Source organism: Jaculus jaculus, chromosome 5 (assembly GCF_020740685.1).
Source record: "Jaculus jaculus isolate mJacJac1 chromosome 5, mJacJac1.mat.Y.cur, whole genome shotgun sequence".
In the NCBI taxonomy this organism is placed as follows: domain Eukaryota; kingdom Metazoa; phylum Chordata; class Mammalia; order Rodentia; family Dipodidae; genus Jaculus; species Jaculus jaculus.
The window spans coordinates 174,010,198-174,027,193 of NC_059106.1; the positions used below are offsets into that span (position 1 = coordinate 174,010,198).

Consider the following 16,996-nt stretch of genomic DNA (forward strand, 5'->3'; position numbering starts at 1 on the left):
CCTGAGCAGCACACACTGGGACTGCACAAGATTTTATTAATCCACTCAGAATGGTGTGCAATTTAAAACTTGTGAGTTGTTTATTTCTGGATTTTTCCATTTAATATTGTCAGACCATAGTTGATTGCAGGTAACTTAGATACCCAGAAAATAAAACTGCAGATGGTGGTCACTATGGTAATAACTTTAATAAATATGCATGAATGCTCTTATGAACTTATACTCTAAAAAGTTTCCTACTTTCCGTTCTAACCCTTCTCTAAAACATCATTTGGAAAACTTCTACTTAAAGATATAAGAATCTCTGGTTGTTTACATTGGTGAATACAGTTCTATTTAGTACACTTATGCTGGGGTCACACTAATCGTCCTGTATCTTAGGACACATGCTACTGAAGATAGCAGGATATGCAGTGTACCTGTATCAGCCAGGATACCATTAAAAGCATCAAGGAGAGCACTTTCCACTGAAGTAGAGCCTAGAAGACTGCCAACAAAGCAACTGTGACTGTGCATTGCACTTGTGTAAGACACTAACAAAAATGACAGGACTTAATCTTCACTTTGAATAGCTTTCAATTTGGCAAAGGTTTAAAAAAATGCTCACCTCAAACTGAAGTTACATGGGTGGATGGTGTGATTAATTCAGTGTTACAAACAGCTCTAGGGCAAGCTAGGCTGTGCTCAAGGGAAACTCTGCCACTGCTGACATTTGAACAAAGCCCTAGAAAATGACTACTGCACCAGGAGGGGAAGTTAAGCAAGGCAGTATGCATGGGAGGCAGAGGTTTGGGGAGAGCCCAGGGTACTGGGAAAGCCTGGCTGCTAGGACAGTCTAAACAGAAGAAGCAACAGAAGAGTGACTGCAAGACACGCTGCAACCAGTTCTTAACATAATGTTGAAGGTTAGGTTTCAGAAATATGAGAAATGACTAAACATACACAGCTTCCCTTGACTAATGTTGCTCATCATATCTTAGAATTTTAGAGTGAGAATATTTTATTGGCAAATGTACTTGCAAACTAGGCATGGTAACTTCAAAGAAATAATCTGGCTACAACTCAGGGAAATTAAAGGTTTTCTAGCTAGACCTCATGGTATAGGCCTGTCATCCCTGAGGCCCAGGAGGCTAAGGTAAGATTGTAAATTTGAGGTGCTCCTGGCCTACAGAGTGAGTTAGAGGCCAGCCTGGGGAACTAAGTGAGACCCTGTTTCAAATTTAAAAAGTAACAAGTGGGCTTGGGATATAACTCAGTGGTGGATCACTTGTCTAATATGGGTAAGGTGCTAGGTTTGATTCATAGTACCATTAAAAAATAAGTAACAGGGATGGAGGGATGTCTTAGTGGTTAAGGCACTTGTCTGCAAAGCAAAAGGCCCAAGGTTTGATTTCCCAGGACCCACATAATCCAGATGCACAAGGTAGCACATGCATCTGGAGTTCTGCAGTGGCTGCAGGCCCTGGCGCACCCATTCTATCTCTCTTTCTCTGTCTCAAATACATATATAAAAGTATTTTTAAAAAAATAAAATAAAATTTTTCTGGGCTGGTAATACTTACGGATGGCTACCTAATATATTCATTTCCCTCACATCTTGGGATTATTGTCCATGTGTGTGTGCCCTTCATCAAAATATCTTTCTTATTTTTGAGGCTGGGTCTCATTCTAGCCCAAGCTAACCTAGAACTCAGTCCTAGCCCAGGCTGTTCTCAAACTCATGCTAATCCTCCTAACTCAGCCTCCAGAGTGCTGAAATTACAGGTATGAGCAACCACACTGGGATAAATCACCTTCTTAATTTAGCTCACTAAGTACATATTCAGTGTCTACTCAGACTACTATATACTCTCTCCTTTTTTTAAAAAAGAAAACATTTATTTATTTGAGAGAGACAGAAAGAGAGAATGGACACACTAGGGCCTCCTGTCACTGTAAATGAACTCCAGATGTATGTGCCACATTTATGCATTTGGTGTTATGTGGGTATGAAGGAACTGAACCTGGGCTATCAGACTTTGCAAGCAAGTTCTTTTAACCATGGAACAATCTCTCCAGCCCTCTATGTTCTCTTCATAATCATCCTGTCCTTTTTTTCTGTCCCAAACTGTCCCTGCTAACTACTCACTCCTTTTGCTAAAAATTGGATCAGTAATTATAACAACATTCACAGCCACTGTTTGGTGAGTATTTGCTATAGCACCAGGCACTATGGTTAATGCTGTATGAACAGTATTCAATATAATCTTCAAAATAAATTATAAAGTAGGGATTTGTGATGGTTTGAATATAAAATGTCCCCCACAGCCTTATATGGTTTGAATACTTGGTCTCCAGCTGGTGGCAATTTAGGAAAGTTGTAAGGCCTCTGGGAGGTAAATCCTTGTGAAAGGAGGTGTGTCACTGGAACAGGCCTCAAGATTTTATAGTCCAGCCTACTTGCCAATGTTAGCTAGCTGGCTCATTCAAACTACTTCCTTTCTGCTGCTCTGACAAGATGTGACACCCAGCTGCCTACTTTGCCAGACTTTCCCCAAGATGATGAAACTTCCCTTCAAAACTGTCAGCACAGATAAACCCTCTCTTCCCACAAGGTGCTTCTGGTTCAGTGTTTTGTTTCCTCCCAGCAACAAAAAGGTAACTGCTACAGTACTAGTGTCCCTGTTTTATGACTGAGGAAGCAAGCTCATGGAGCTCAGTATTTTGCTAAGTGGAAGAATCAGAGTTTATAGCAGCAATCCTTGACTCCAGAGCCCCTTCCTCCTACAGTGCACTGCACTGCCTCTACCAATCTGTGACCTCTTACTAACATGGGACAGTATTTGCAGTTAAAAAATCGTGTCCTAGGTTGAGTGGATACTTGCTACTATGAAATCCTGTTCTAGACACCGCTGGAGATGTACAAGTCAATGAGAGGATGACTGTAATTACTCACCTTCATAATGTCCAATACTCAAGTACAGGCAGCTACATCATATCAGCTCGCAAGAAGGGTGTCCATGACCCACAACTTAGAACAATTAAGGTCAGCAAGCATGAAAATGGCTCAGCAGGTTAATATCGGACAGAAAACACACCTAGTCCCAGACAGAAATCAGCCAACCCTGACTAAATGACTTACAGAACTTTAATACATATCAGTCCGAATCTATAAAAAATGCAATAGAGCTCTCTGTTGATGAAAAATATGACTTGTTAGAAGTGCCCAGTCTAAATGGCTTATAATCCATTCTCATGAGCCTCTGCTTTTCTGAAGTAGAGTAAGCTACTGAGGCACTCAAGCAACAATAAGCGCAGTGTGAAGTGTGTCATATAAGCCGCTGCTGAGGAGGAAAGTTACTTGGAGAGAACACAGTGTGATGCCCTGCCTTAACATGTGGTTGAACACCATAAAAATCATCTACTTTTAATATTACCTTTACTACTGTCTGAATGACTTTTTACTTAATATTTCAAAGAGACTAGTAATATTTTTACAAATCATTCCACCACTTACAAATATTTAGTCAAATCAGATATTATCTGATGTTCTTCTTTAGTCTACAGAGTGAACCCTAAGGAACACCTGAAGGGAGTCACAATTTGGGCTTACATTTTTCTCAACTATTCACAGGCACAATTTTCAGACCACAAATTATAAGGTTCACTGAAAGGCTGCAGTAGCAAACACGATTTTCATGTACTGTGCCATCAAAAAAAACCTCTTAATACAACAAATTTCTAAGGAAACAGAGTTAATAAATAAAAATAATTATGAGAGTTCACAACATTGGTAACTAAGGAGAAGTATCCAGCTCCATAACATTAAAGGCACCAATACTTACTGCTCAATTCGCGGTGACAAGTATAGCTTGGGAAACACCTGGGTGGCTTCAGTGTCCTCAAAACTGACAGAAAGTAGGGCCACATCTTCTCCAGGGTCTTCATTTACATCCTTAGAAAGGAAATGCAAAATACAATGTTGTGAGCACTCTCTGAACATTTTTATGTATGTATGTATGTATGTATGTATGTATGTATGTATGTATGTATGTATTTATTTTTGAGACAAGGTCTCACTATGTAGCCTAGGCTGGCTTCAAATTTAGGAACCTCATACCTCAGCTTTCCAAGTGGTAGGATTATAGGCATGGAGCACATATTCTAGCTTGTAGAATCTTATGAGTTTTATGAATCTTATTGATGAATTTACAATCACTACCATGAAGCTATGGCTCTGAATTGTATATATTCCAACTGAATGGATTTGCACAACCTTTGCTACACACTTCATTACTCACTCCTCTAGAGTGATGTCTCTCAAGTTTCTTGACCAAAGCCATTCACTTTAAGGCAAAAAGTTGGCACTTATCTTACTTGTTCCTATTATCCATGGGGAAGAAGGGGAGTGAATCTGGTGCTAACAAATTAGACAGAAGCCTAGTTAACACATTTCAATAAGAATATTGCTACAAACATGATTTATACCCTAAAACAGCAACAACTTATTACAACTACCTTTGTAGTGTGCTGTAAATTATTTAAATAGCAAAAATCTCCAAGGAATATATTCCCATGAAGTATGTCACCATATAAGCAAACGGCAGGGGTGGGGGATAGATACACATTTCCTTTAACAAAGTGATTATAGATTTAGATGTAAACCACAATGCATACATATCTGACATGTTCAATTAAGATAAACTTTTATTTATCTAAGTATGATTATTATTGATCAACCTATCAAGGAACATTTTGAAGTCAACAGTAATAAACCTGACTGATAATGACATAGTTAAACTTATTGTAATTGATCAGTGGAAGGTAGGATTATGAGAACTCCAGAGATAACTGACAATATGCTAACAAAGCGCCCAAGTCAAAACTGTGGACCTCCTGACTATTCCATGATCTCTACGTCACTGCCAAACATCAAGTGTCTGCTGGAGTTCTGAACTGCATGCTGCAACAGGATAACTCTAAACACATGTCAACAGTAACTTGAATATACCAACTTTTAGTAATCCTTAGTAACCTGATAGTGGTTCCAAGTCAAGTATAAAAATTTCAAATACTTAACAGATTTGTATATCTTTCTCCCACAATACTGACCTGGATTTTTAGGTCATTCTGTAGTTCCTTTAGTTAGGAATGAGGGTTTGGCTATAGTAGGGCAGGTTCCAAATTAGGCTTTTGAGATTTACTACCCATGAGCACTGACAACCTCAGACACAATGTCCCTCGTGTGTCTAAACCTCGCTCCCTTTTCCTGCACCTGGGAAGCTGGTTGGCGCCTCCCAGCTTTTACTCTGTCCTGTACCTGTGAGATGCATACATGTGGCATGTATGCACAGGGACAAGGCTCATGAAATCTCTCCATTCTAAAAAAAAAAAAAAAAAAAAAAAAAAAAAAAAAAAAAAAAAACAAGAAAGAAACTAAAAAAAACATTCTTAAGAAAGAAAAGAACTGTGCTAGATTCTGCTCAGGCCCAGGGTAACTGAATGTGGGAAGTTGTGAAAAATTTGGCAAGACTAAAAGGTTTGCGGGTTTTTTGAGGCAGTGTCTCACTCTAGCTCAGGATGATCTGGAACTCATTCTATAGCCCAGGCTGGCCCCAAACTTATGATGATCCTCTAAGTGCTAGGATTAAAGGTGTGCCTGTATTATTTTTAAGAATGAAATGTGGGGCTAGAGAGATGGCTTAGTGGTTAAACGCTTGCCTGTGAAGCCTAAGGACCCCGGTTCAAGGCTCCATTCTCCAGGACCCACGTTAGCCAGATGCACAAGGGGGCACACGCGTCTGGAGTTCGTATGCAGTGGCTGGAAGCCCTGGTGCACCCATTCTCTCTCTCTCCCTCTCTCTCTCTCTCTCTGCCTCTTTCTCTCTGTCACTCTCAAATAAATAAGTAAATAATAATAATAAAAAAGAATAAAATGTTTCTGAATAAGCATCAACCAAAGTTAATTCAAAATCCAATGCACAAAGACTATGAGGTGTTTCTGGTAGTGCCTTCTCTGCCTCAGCTACTGAACACACCGTGCATGCTTTGCAGTGTGTGCACAGTCACATCACGTATGCCAGTGAAGCTGCCAGAAACACCCTGGCACACACTTAAGATGACCGTATGTTACAGAATGTAGTACTTGTACTGTTCACCAAAAGGTTTTGCTTTCATAGACTTATAAGGGTTTAGCTACAGAAAACAAAGACTTGTCATATTTTCCTATCACTACTCCTCAGCATGTGTCAAATTAGTATATCTTTGGATAGAATAGTAGTAAAATGTTTGATTGTAAAATTGTTGCTTTAATTACTGACTTGAGTTTCATGAAGAATCATTTGATGGATTTTGGCTTGGGATAAAGATAAAATTTTCAACAATTTCTGAAATGGCTCTAATATATACATCTGCCATTTTGTACATATTCAGGTAAAGTGCATTGTCAGCATTAATAATTTCAAGACCAAAATATCAACTAACTCTGAGGGATGAGGATGCTCTGCACCCTGCAGTATCAAATACTCAGCCAAGACTTAATTCCTTATACAAAATAAATAAGCACATCATTTCATCAGTATGCAAATCTGCTTTCATCTGTACTGAGTGGCAAAATTATGCAGATCAAAGAATTGTTTTAAAATAAAATTCATCATAATTTCTCATGAGCAAACATTTGATGTATATGCATGTTAATATGTGTGTGCATGCATATGTGCATGTGGAGACCAGATAACAACCTCCAATGCCAGTGTCATCCTCAGGAGTGGCAGCTTCCCCTTTTTGTTGTTGTTTACAGATGAGGGCTCATCCAGGAGCTAAATGGCATGGGGATCACCAATTAGGCTAGAATGGATCACTAGTGAGCCCCAGGAATCTTCTTGCGGTACGAACTGAGCTATCTCCCTAGCCCAGTGTCTAAATGTTTTATATAATTATAAAGCTAGAGTTGTGTAAAAATTTCCTGGACAAAAAGGGATCATGAGAGAAGAACTTTAAGAAGACCTGTCCAGGGCTGGAGAGATGGCTTAGCGGTTAAGCGCTTGCCTGTGAAGCCTAAGGACCCCAGTTCGAGGCTCGGTTCCCCAGGTCCCACGTTAGCCAGATGCACAAGGGGGCGCAAGCGTCTGGAGTTCGTTTGCAGAGGCTGGAAGCCCTGGCGCGCCCATTCTCTCTCTCTCCCTCTGTCTGTCTTTCTCTCTGTGTCTGTCGCTCTCAAATAAATAAATAAAAAATTTAAAAAAAAAAAAAAAAAAAGAAGACCTGTCCACTGCAACAGCCTATGGCTAGACTAATTCACTTACACTCCGCAGGTATCCACCAAACACAGCAATTGCTTATTTGTCCTTTTCTTAGTTGCTACCTGAATGGCATTAGCCATGGGTAGTCATGTGTCTCCAGGGACACTAACTTTGTTTCTGAAAAACATTATCCTCGTCTTCTGTCTCTAGCTGCTTCCCCTTCCATTCTCATTCTTTGTTTTTTTATCTTCTTAATTGGAGGAACACATTACAAAAATTAGGTGTGTTTTAACAAGTCAATCCTTATAGAAATTTATGTAAAGATAGATCTTGGGGAGATGGCTCAGCAGTTAGGGGTACTTACATGCAAAACTTGATGGCCCGGGTTTGATTTCCCAGTAACCATGTACAGCTGGATGCATACAGTGGAGCATGCATCTGGAGTTTATGGTAGCAGGAGGCCCTAATGTTACCAATCCCTTACTTGTGTATATTCCCTTCTATTCTCTCTCTCTCTCTCTCCTTACAAATAAATAAAAATATTTTTAAGATAAAAAATGGATCTTAGGGCTGGAGAGATGGCTTAGCAGTTAAGCGCTTGCCTGTGAAGCCTAAGGACCCCGGTTTGAGGCTCGGTTCCCCAGGTCCCACATTAGCCAGATGCACAAGGGGGCGCACGCGTCTGGAGTTCGTTTGCAGAGGCTGGAAGCCCTGGCGCGCCCATTCTCTCTCTCCCTCTATCTGTCTTTCTCTCTGTGTCTGTCGCTCTCAAATTAAAAATAAAATAAAATAAAATAAATGGATCTTATATTCCTACCTCCTCCTTCACTTTTCAAAGTAACTAAGCCTATACAGCCTCAAAGAGCTTCATTTGAACTCATAAATACACACACACACTTGCATATAAACAGCTCTTTAACCTTCTGTTTTGATTTCCTAATGAAATCATAATATACACACCATTCTACCAATTGCTTTTTAAATAGCCATTTAACATTCCATGGCATGGATTTTTCTTTTGTTTAATCATCTCCCTGGTAACAGACCTTCAAGTTGCTTGCAAGTCTTAGCTACATGGTAGTGCTGCAGTGTGCATTCTTGCCCATGTGCATGTTTTCTGAAGTGGGGACTCCTATTTCTTTTATTTATTTATTTGCAAACAGAGAGAGGGAGAGACAGACAGACAGTGAGAGTTGACACATAAAGGCCTCCAGCAGCTAGCTGCACATGAGCTCCAGATGTATGTGCCACTTTGTGCATCTGGCTTTACATGGGTTCTGGGGAACTGACCCAGTTCATTAGGCTCTGCAGGCAAGAGCCTTAACCGCTGAGCCATCTCTCCAGCCCAACCTCTTATTTCTTAGTAGACAACTAAAACTGAGCCTGTTGGCTTACAGTTCATAAATACACTTTAACAATTTTTTTTTCTGAAACATTTGAAGAAATGTGCGTTTGGACCCACGAATATTTGTATCTGTATAACAGCCTATATCCCCCATCCCAAATAAATGGATATCAATGTTATCATTCTTTTAAATTTTATATTGGCAATTTGATAGCTGGAAAACGCTATCCCAATTTATATTCAATACCTGGAAAGAAGCAACTCTTCTCTTGTTTCTTGGACATTTATCTCTTTCTATAAATTTCTTATCAAATCCATTATCTACTTTTCATTAAGGTACTTAGGTCTTTGCTATTTAACAAGTTTATTAACCCTTCCCTACTACATGTATTATCAATATTTTCTCTCATTCTAGTTTTGGAAATTTTACTTTGAGAGTTCTTCTGCCATCACAGGAAATTTAGATATTTTCAAAGTGAAGTAGATTTTCATTTAACAGTATACGTATTTTTACACTCACTGTACCTGACAACAAAAACTCTGAATTGTCTGCTGTATGAAGAGGTTAATGACCACATGCATGGGAATTCCTAACCTTTATTTGCTGTATCTGGTGACATTTTGTGGAGCCTGCTTTTTAAAAGTTGCTGTCACTACTGAAGTCTGGACACAAAGTGCTGACCTCCCACTCCTGCCCCCACAATAGACCCAGCTTCCTAGAACTAGTGGTTTAACCTGAGAGCCCAGGTTGGGAGACTAAGTTTACTTGTTGCTTCTGGTTCTTTTACAAATGATCAAGTATCTAACCTTGACTCTTCCTTCCTGTAAAATGAAGATGGAAACTTTTTAAAGATCTTGGGAGTCTTCAACAAACAGAAACCACCCAAATGATATGACTCTAAGACATGTGTAACACTAAGGCCAAAGAGATTACATTCACACACACACAGTCATTCATGTGAGTATAGGAGTCCTCTTTATATTCAGATTGGTCACCACAAGAAAGACAATAAAGAAGAAACATGCTGACTCCAGATGCTATCTTCCGAGGTCCCCTGTGAAAGGTCAGGGCTGGCAGCTGTGACTGCAAATAACAAACCAGAAAAAACACTGGAAAAAAAAAATCCAGGGACCACTGAAGTCCTTTATAAGTGGCATGCCTATGGGTAATTTTAAAATAACTTCGTTTTCCTACTCTTTAGCTTTCCATTCCAACTATCATCCCAATAAAGACCAAAAATGCTTAAAGCAAACCCTCCAGAGGAATGGGACTGACCTGCTTAAATGATCAACACTCATCATCTGGCATCCTGCAAAAAGCACATGCAACACTGATCTGCATATAAAATCAGGCATCTGTTGGAGTTCACCTTATGAACTGTTGTGATATTTTTTCCTTGGTGTTGCATAGAAGTTTTCTTTGATTTGGTAATTGATTCCTAATGGATACCTAAGTTTGATTTTAAATGCTTAAATAAGCCCAAAGACTCCCAAAATTACAAATCCACACAGTACTGTTTCTAGTTTCTGCAACTCTTACAGGCTTGTAGTGGCTCCTCCCACCTGGGAGAGCAGAAATGAAGCTCGTGTACATGGCTCACAGAAGCTGCCGTTACCGATGGTTACTGCAACCACTAATGGCAGCATGGGGAAAGCAGGGGATGGTTAGACGTAGTGAGGGACATTTAAACATGTACAAAGGTACACTTTTAGGGCTTTCTATCTGTGCCATCTGAAACTGCCACAGGCTAAAACGGGGAGAAAAGATGCCAAGTCTGCTAAAGTTAAAGAATGTTGCTGTCTGCTTTCATGAAGCGTGTCAGGCACTCATGTACAGGGCGAGGCAGTGACAGCCATGATATTCTGCTGAGACGTAACAGTGGCTCACTCAACATTGGACAATGACAGAAAGGGGTTTTCTGACAATGTAGTGCATATTCATTATAGGTAAACTCTTTGGATTCTCAAACCTTTTCCTATTTATTTCCGTACCCTCATAGAAAATGCATAGAACAATGGCAATAATAATAATAATAATAATAATAATGCAGAATGAGAAAATGAATGCAATTAACCATTGAATTGGCTTTTCTAATGTTAAGAATATTTGAATTCAGGTACATTATATTAAACTGATGAAACTAAACAGAAAATGACTTCAGCTAGGAAGCTCCTCAGTATCTGGGAACTCATTTTATAGTTTAAGGCTGTCCTTGAGCTCACAACAATTCTCCTACCTCAGCCTGTGAGTGATGGGATTAAAGACATGCACCACCATGTCCAGCCCTCTTTGGTATCTTAAATCTTCAACTACTGAATATTTTATTTAAAAAGACTCAAATCTGAAAAACACTAACAGCCAAGGATACATCTACTAAAATCAACATTACTTTTTAAGTCATAGTGATTCACTTATATAACACTTCTTAATTGAGTCTCTTTGCAAATATCAAAAGGGTATAGAAAAAAAAACAATTAGTCTTGGAAATGAAAGTAAATACAAGAACAATTTATCATTACTGGGCATTCTTTGATATGCTAATCATTTGAAGACAGCAGCAATTAAACAAACCCCTCTATGTTGAGAACATTAGTGCCGATACAGTAATAAAATACAAATTAATTAATTGCTCACAGATAGTAGCTGAACAAAAAATGTAAAAAACCATGGATCACATAGGAGAACTGTAAAAAAGCCATTGTATTTCTCAATTCAGATGGGCTTACAACAAATCTGTAACTATCGCTAGCCAGTAGTCTGTAGACATAAACGACTATAAGAAAGTTATTATGTGGTATATCCAAAGTCTGGTGTGGGGCTAGAGAGACAGCTTAGCAGTTAAGGTACATGCCTATGAAGTCCAAGGACTCAGGTTCAATTCTCCAGGTTCCACATAAGCTAGATACACAAGGTGGTGCATGCATCTGGAATTAGTTTGCAGTGGCTAGAGGCCCTGGCACAGCTATTTCTCTTTCTCTCTATCTCCTCTCTCTCTCCCTCTCCCTCTCTCTCAAATAAAAATAAGAAAAAGTTTTAAAAGTCTGGTTTGCACCAGTTATATTACATGTAAAACAGTATTAAGCTAGATTTGGAATCAGCTATGATTCTCAGGGTGACCAAAAACAAGGGCCAGATAAGCAAATACCTCATCATATAAGAGCTATGAGGGTGTTTTGTTTTGTTTTTTTTTGTTTTCTTTTGTTTTGTTTTACAAGCTATGAACTAAAACTTTTTAAAACAGAATCTGACTCTGAAACATATTAAGAGAAATAAATACATGTCTACTCTGGTATTTAATATAGAATCAGTACCAACAGATTATGTAAATTAAGACTTTTCAGATCAATATTTTAAGCTGGAAGAAAATAAAACTCTTAAATGCTACTATTTTACACATTTAACAAATAAGTAAGATATGTAGTATATTACAAATGTTATGGAGAAAAGTTAAAATGAGGAAAGTGGACAAGGAAGAAGGAATGAAGTTTGATAATGGTAGTCAATGAGAGTCTTCTGGAGAATTTGCAGTGGCCCTTTATTATTTAGGACAGAGAGTTAGGATTCAGAAGTCCTCCTGACTCACTAAGTTACATATCAACAGAAGTAGCCTAAACCAAAATCTGAATTTAGAATCTACTGGTATTAAGACATGATGGTGAATATGGTATAAATATATTTAAATATAAACACAAGAAAATGTGGAAGAACAAGGAAAATGATGTATATAAGAATTTGATCTCATTCTGTCCAATTTAGACCAGTGATCTCATAATTTAGATAATTCTCTCTTCCTTAAGGTGTAAATGTACAAGGGCCATAAAAAGGCAGAAAGCACAACAAGCCTGAAGTCAAGGAGCAAAGCTGAGCAAACATTTGGAAATGGAGAAAAGCAAGAGAAGATGAATGACAGACACAGGGCAGAGAAGCGCAACAGGTAGCCCAGTGCCAGCCTTGCCTTCTTTCCCTGCAGCAGAAAGCACACGATTAAGAGTTCTGAAGACCAACCAGGCATGGTGGTGCATGCCTTTAATCCCAGCACTCAGGAGGCAGAGGTAGGAGGAGTGCCGTGAGTTTGAGGCCACCCTGAGACTACAGAGTGAATTCCAGGTCAGCCTGGGCTAGAGTGAAACCCCACCTCAGAGAGGAAAAAAAAAAAAAAAAAAAAAAAGACTTCTGAAGACCACTTACAGGCTATCTCCACCATATGCTGAATTATCAATTAAAAATTCTTTTGAGGAGCTGGAGAGATGGCTTAGCTGTTAAGGTGCTTGCCTATGAAGCCAAAGAACCCAGGTTCGATTCCCCAGGACCCACATAAAGCCAGATACACAAGGTGGTGCATGCAACTGCAGTTCATTTGCAGTAGCTAGAGGGGAGAGGAGGGGAGAGAAGGAGAGGGGAGGGGAGGGGAGAGGGGAGGGGAAGCAAGGACACACCCTTAGTGACTTACTTTCTCCAGCACCTAACAGCTGAGAAGCAAGCCTGTACTACCACAGCCCTTGGTAGAGGAATATTTCATATTCAGATTATAGGATCTATCTCTGCCTTCCTAGCATGCTGAATAATAAGATTGATCCAATGTGTTTAATCAGCAATCATTTTTGTTAGTGTTTTAACAATGTTATAAGGTAAGTAATAGCTGTATTATTCTTACACAGAGAGAAAGAAACTAAGGCTTGAGGAGATGAACGGTGAAGATGTTTCAAATCCATGTAATACTGACTCAGAACCTGGGATTCCCTATGATGCCATACCTTCCAGCACGCTATTAGGCACAAAGAACAGACCCAGAGAAAAATATAAGAACTTGGATATCTGTGCGCAAGAAGGAAATGTAGAGTTACTGCACACTTTGTTGTTCTCCACTTAGTAGCTAAATCCTGCACGCACTGTAAGATCATGAGCAACCATTTCTGTTTAGAACAGTCGACCCGGCCTGAAACAGGCACTCCATGGGTATTCAAAACAGATAAACACATACTTTACGGTGATTTTTTATTTTCAAGGTAGGGTCCCACTCTAGTTCAGGCTAACCTAGAACTCACTATGTAGTCTCAGGGTGGCCTTGAACTCACAGCGATCTTCCTCTACCTCTGCCTCCAGAGTGCTGGGATTAAAGGGGTGTGCCACCACACCCGGCTACCTTACAGGTTTTAATGTCTACTTTCAGAAAGTACAGAATACAATATTAAAATTCATGATTGCATAAGGAAGTCACAGTGACAAATAAAATTCACTTATTTGATCTTTTGACAGACTCAGAGAAAGAGAATGGCTTTTCAAGAACAGGTTCTGGGGCTGGAGAGTGGTTAAGCGCTTGCCTGTGAAGCCTAAGGACCCGGTTGGAGGCTCAATTCCCCAGGACCCACATTAGCCAGATGCACAAGGGGGCGCATGCGTCTGGAGTTCGTTTGCAGTGGCTGAAGGCCCTGGCGCACCCATTCTCTGTCTTTCTCTCTCTGTCTGTTGCTCTCAAATAAATAAATGAATAAAATATTTTTTAAAAAAAGAACAGGTTCTGAAGCTATGATACTGACCAACCTTCCCTCAGTAATATGCAGCTAGGCATGTCCTACAGTTAACCCACTCCACTCAGAGCTGCCAGTTAGGTGGGAGAATAACGGCGATGTTCTTGAAACAGGTACATAACAGCATAAGTTCAGGACACCAGGGCAGAGCTAGCACCACCTACCCATGTCTCCCCAAAGGGACATTTTGAGTTCATTGTTACTCCATGCCATGATGCAGTATGGATTTGGGCTTTGGAACTTTTCTATTTTCACAAGCAAAGGTCATTTCATAGCTCTAATTTATTCTGGAATCTGTCTGTGAAGCTGGGCTTTCTCCTAATAGGTTGGTTATAGCTGCTGTATAGAAAGCTAAACAGAAACACATGTTGTACAAATAAACTTTGGAGAGAAAAATCATGGCTGTTTTACAATAATGATGTTCAATCTTTTTAGTCAAGCACTATCCCACTGTTACTATGCCTAAGAGACATACCCTTGAGAGTCCCAGAACCATGAGGCAATCCCAATGCTACCTGCACAGTGGTGCAATGGGCCCTGTGTTGAGGAGGCTAGAGAGGCTGCCTGAGGACGAGCCTCTGCTGCAGCCACATGATGTTTTCTCACTTCTTCCAACTTCTCCAGTCAACTAAACTTTTGAGAGAGCATAGGGTTTCTTCTATTACCCCAATAACTGTGTTTTCAATGTATCTTTAAGAAGAACCTTCCAGGTTTCTCTAATAAACCATCAAGTTTTGCAATTATTTTACAAATTAAATTGAACTATATCTTGAAATTTTTCTGAATTTGTGAGTTTATGTAGACATGCTGATTTAAACATTGTGCCTGGATTTTACCCAGGAACTGAATAAAGCAAATAAAAATAATAGTGAGCCTTTATTTAAGCATATATCGAACATATATGAATGCTGCTTACCACATCATTTGTATGTCTCTATAACTTAAGAAAAGTTACATAAAGTTTTCCCTTTGTAAGGGACAGAAAGACACACATTTAAAAGGTCAATTAATATTACAGTCATCTGTGATCTGCCTGCCTGATTCCTCTCATCTCTTGAGAAGTCTCTCTCTCTATGTACATAATCCTGAGGCCCAATCTACATAGCTCCTTCAAGCAATGCCTGCTTTTAACCTTTGGAAACAGCTGGTAGTTTAAGTGAAGGCTGGTCCATTCTTCAAGATCTGTAACTCTAAGTGCAGGATAGTCTATCTACAGAGATGGAAGAAATCAACAGCAGCCAGGTTTCCCACACATGGAAGAGGCTAGACTGCAATGGGAGAGAATGAAGCCAATTTGCTGAGAGAAATGGAGATGAGAGGGGCCACAGTCCTGGCAAAATCTTACACACCATTCCCATGGGTGCATCCAGCTGTGTCCCTTCCCCTTCTTTGGCTTGGCTGTTCAGTCTGTTCCTGGCTTTAGAAAGCTGATAAATGGCCATAGATGCCTAAACCAGTTTGAAGTGGTTTTCCTTCACTTATAACCAACATTTTTCTAGCAAACGATAGAACTGACAAATATAGAAAAAACGATGGCAAATCAAAATTTACAGAAGTGCTAAGAAGCAGCCTTTTTTCCCTGAGTCATGTGAACACTTGCTACATGCTATGGAATGCTGGGACCTAATGGGAATTTAGAGTGGCTCTTACGTCAAGATGCACTAATGCTGAACACATGCCACAGCCTTGCTAAAGCTGCAAAGATGTCTCTGGACTTGCTGCCTCCCATTTGATGGTCTTGAAACAGAACCTTAACTCTGCTTTTCCTCACCAAAAAGATGAAAATGTGGAAGCGCCAAGTACAGAACCAGGCAGAAAGAGTATTTGACAATGTTACTTTCACTTTTCTTACTCTTTCCAGACTCTCAGCCTGTAATTCTTCCATTACTAGACCATTCTCCTACTACTAAAGCTACATTCTGTCCTCTCCAAGGCGCTTTGAGTTCTAAGGGTTAGAAAGTATCCATGGTGATCCAGGGCATGAGGACAGACAGGGAAGTCCTAGAAGCCCATAACATCATTGTACTCAGCCACCCAGCAACTCTCTGAACTCAGTTTGTCTGGTACCCATATCAAATATGGCAGTACTTATTTTCAAGTTATTTCAGCTACCTAGCACCACACTGATGAACTGAAGATCAATACCACAAGTATTAAAACAAAGAATGTAGCTTACTAGAGACTGTCCTTTGTCATGATCTCTGATATACTAGAGACTGTCCTGTGGTGATCAGTTATCTATTAGAGACTGTCCCCTCCCTTGTGGTGTTCACCAATCTACTAGAGACTGTACCTTGCAATGGTCACTGATCTACTAGAGCTTATCCCTTGTGGTGATCACTGATCTACTAGAGACTATACCTTGCAATGGTCACTGATCTACTAGAGACTGTCCCTTGTGGTGGTCGCTGAGCTACTAGAGAGAGACTGTCCCTTGTAATGATCCCTGATCTACTAGAGACTGTCCCTTGTAGTGATCCCTATTTTCTTGACTTGCATGATAATACAATTTCCAGAACTAAAAGAGCATCTTGGAGTTCTGGGAAGACAGAGGGAGGGGAGGAAGGCAGAGAAAGAAGAAAGAGGGAGGGGTAGATCTAGGACTAGCTACAGGGAAAGATATCCTTTGTAGAAAATGAGTTCTGAGAATCAAAGCAAAGAATCTGGTAAGAAGCTCTCCGTTTCTACACTGGCCTGGCTTTGAGCACTATCAGTCTATCCTTCCAACCTAAATTCCTCCACTCCCCCTCACCATAGCAGACCCCCAAGTACCATGCGGTTATTCTATTAGCTCTCTATTCTGCCAGTTAACCCTGACTGCCTACTGTCAATCCAGCATTCCTCAACTCCAAATCTCCAGCTGAACTTACTCTTTAAAGTCCAATTCACCGGCTACCCCTCT

At 39.9% G+C, this 16,996-nt stretch overlaps 1 protein-coding gene across 1 annotated transcript in view; it reads right to left on the reverse strand.

Moving 5' to 3' along the window:
- The window catches only part of Babam2 (BRISC and BRCA1 A complex member 2), a 442,166-nt gene that overhangs the window by 181,204 nt on the left and 243,966 nt on the right, over window positions 1–16,996 (reverse strand). The window contains exon 7 of the mRNA XM_004669403.2: window positions 3,825–3,934. Coding sequence (XP_004669460.1) covers window positions 3,825–3,934 — 110 coding nt within the window. The remainder of the gene's footprint in view (window positions 1–3,824; window positions 3,935–16,996) is intronic.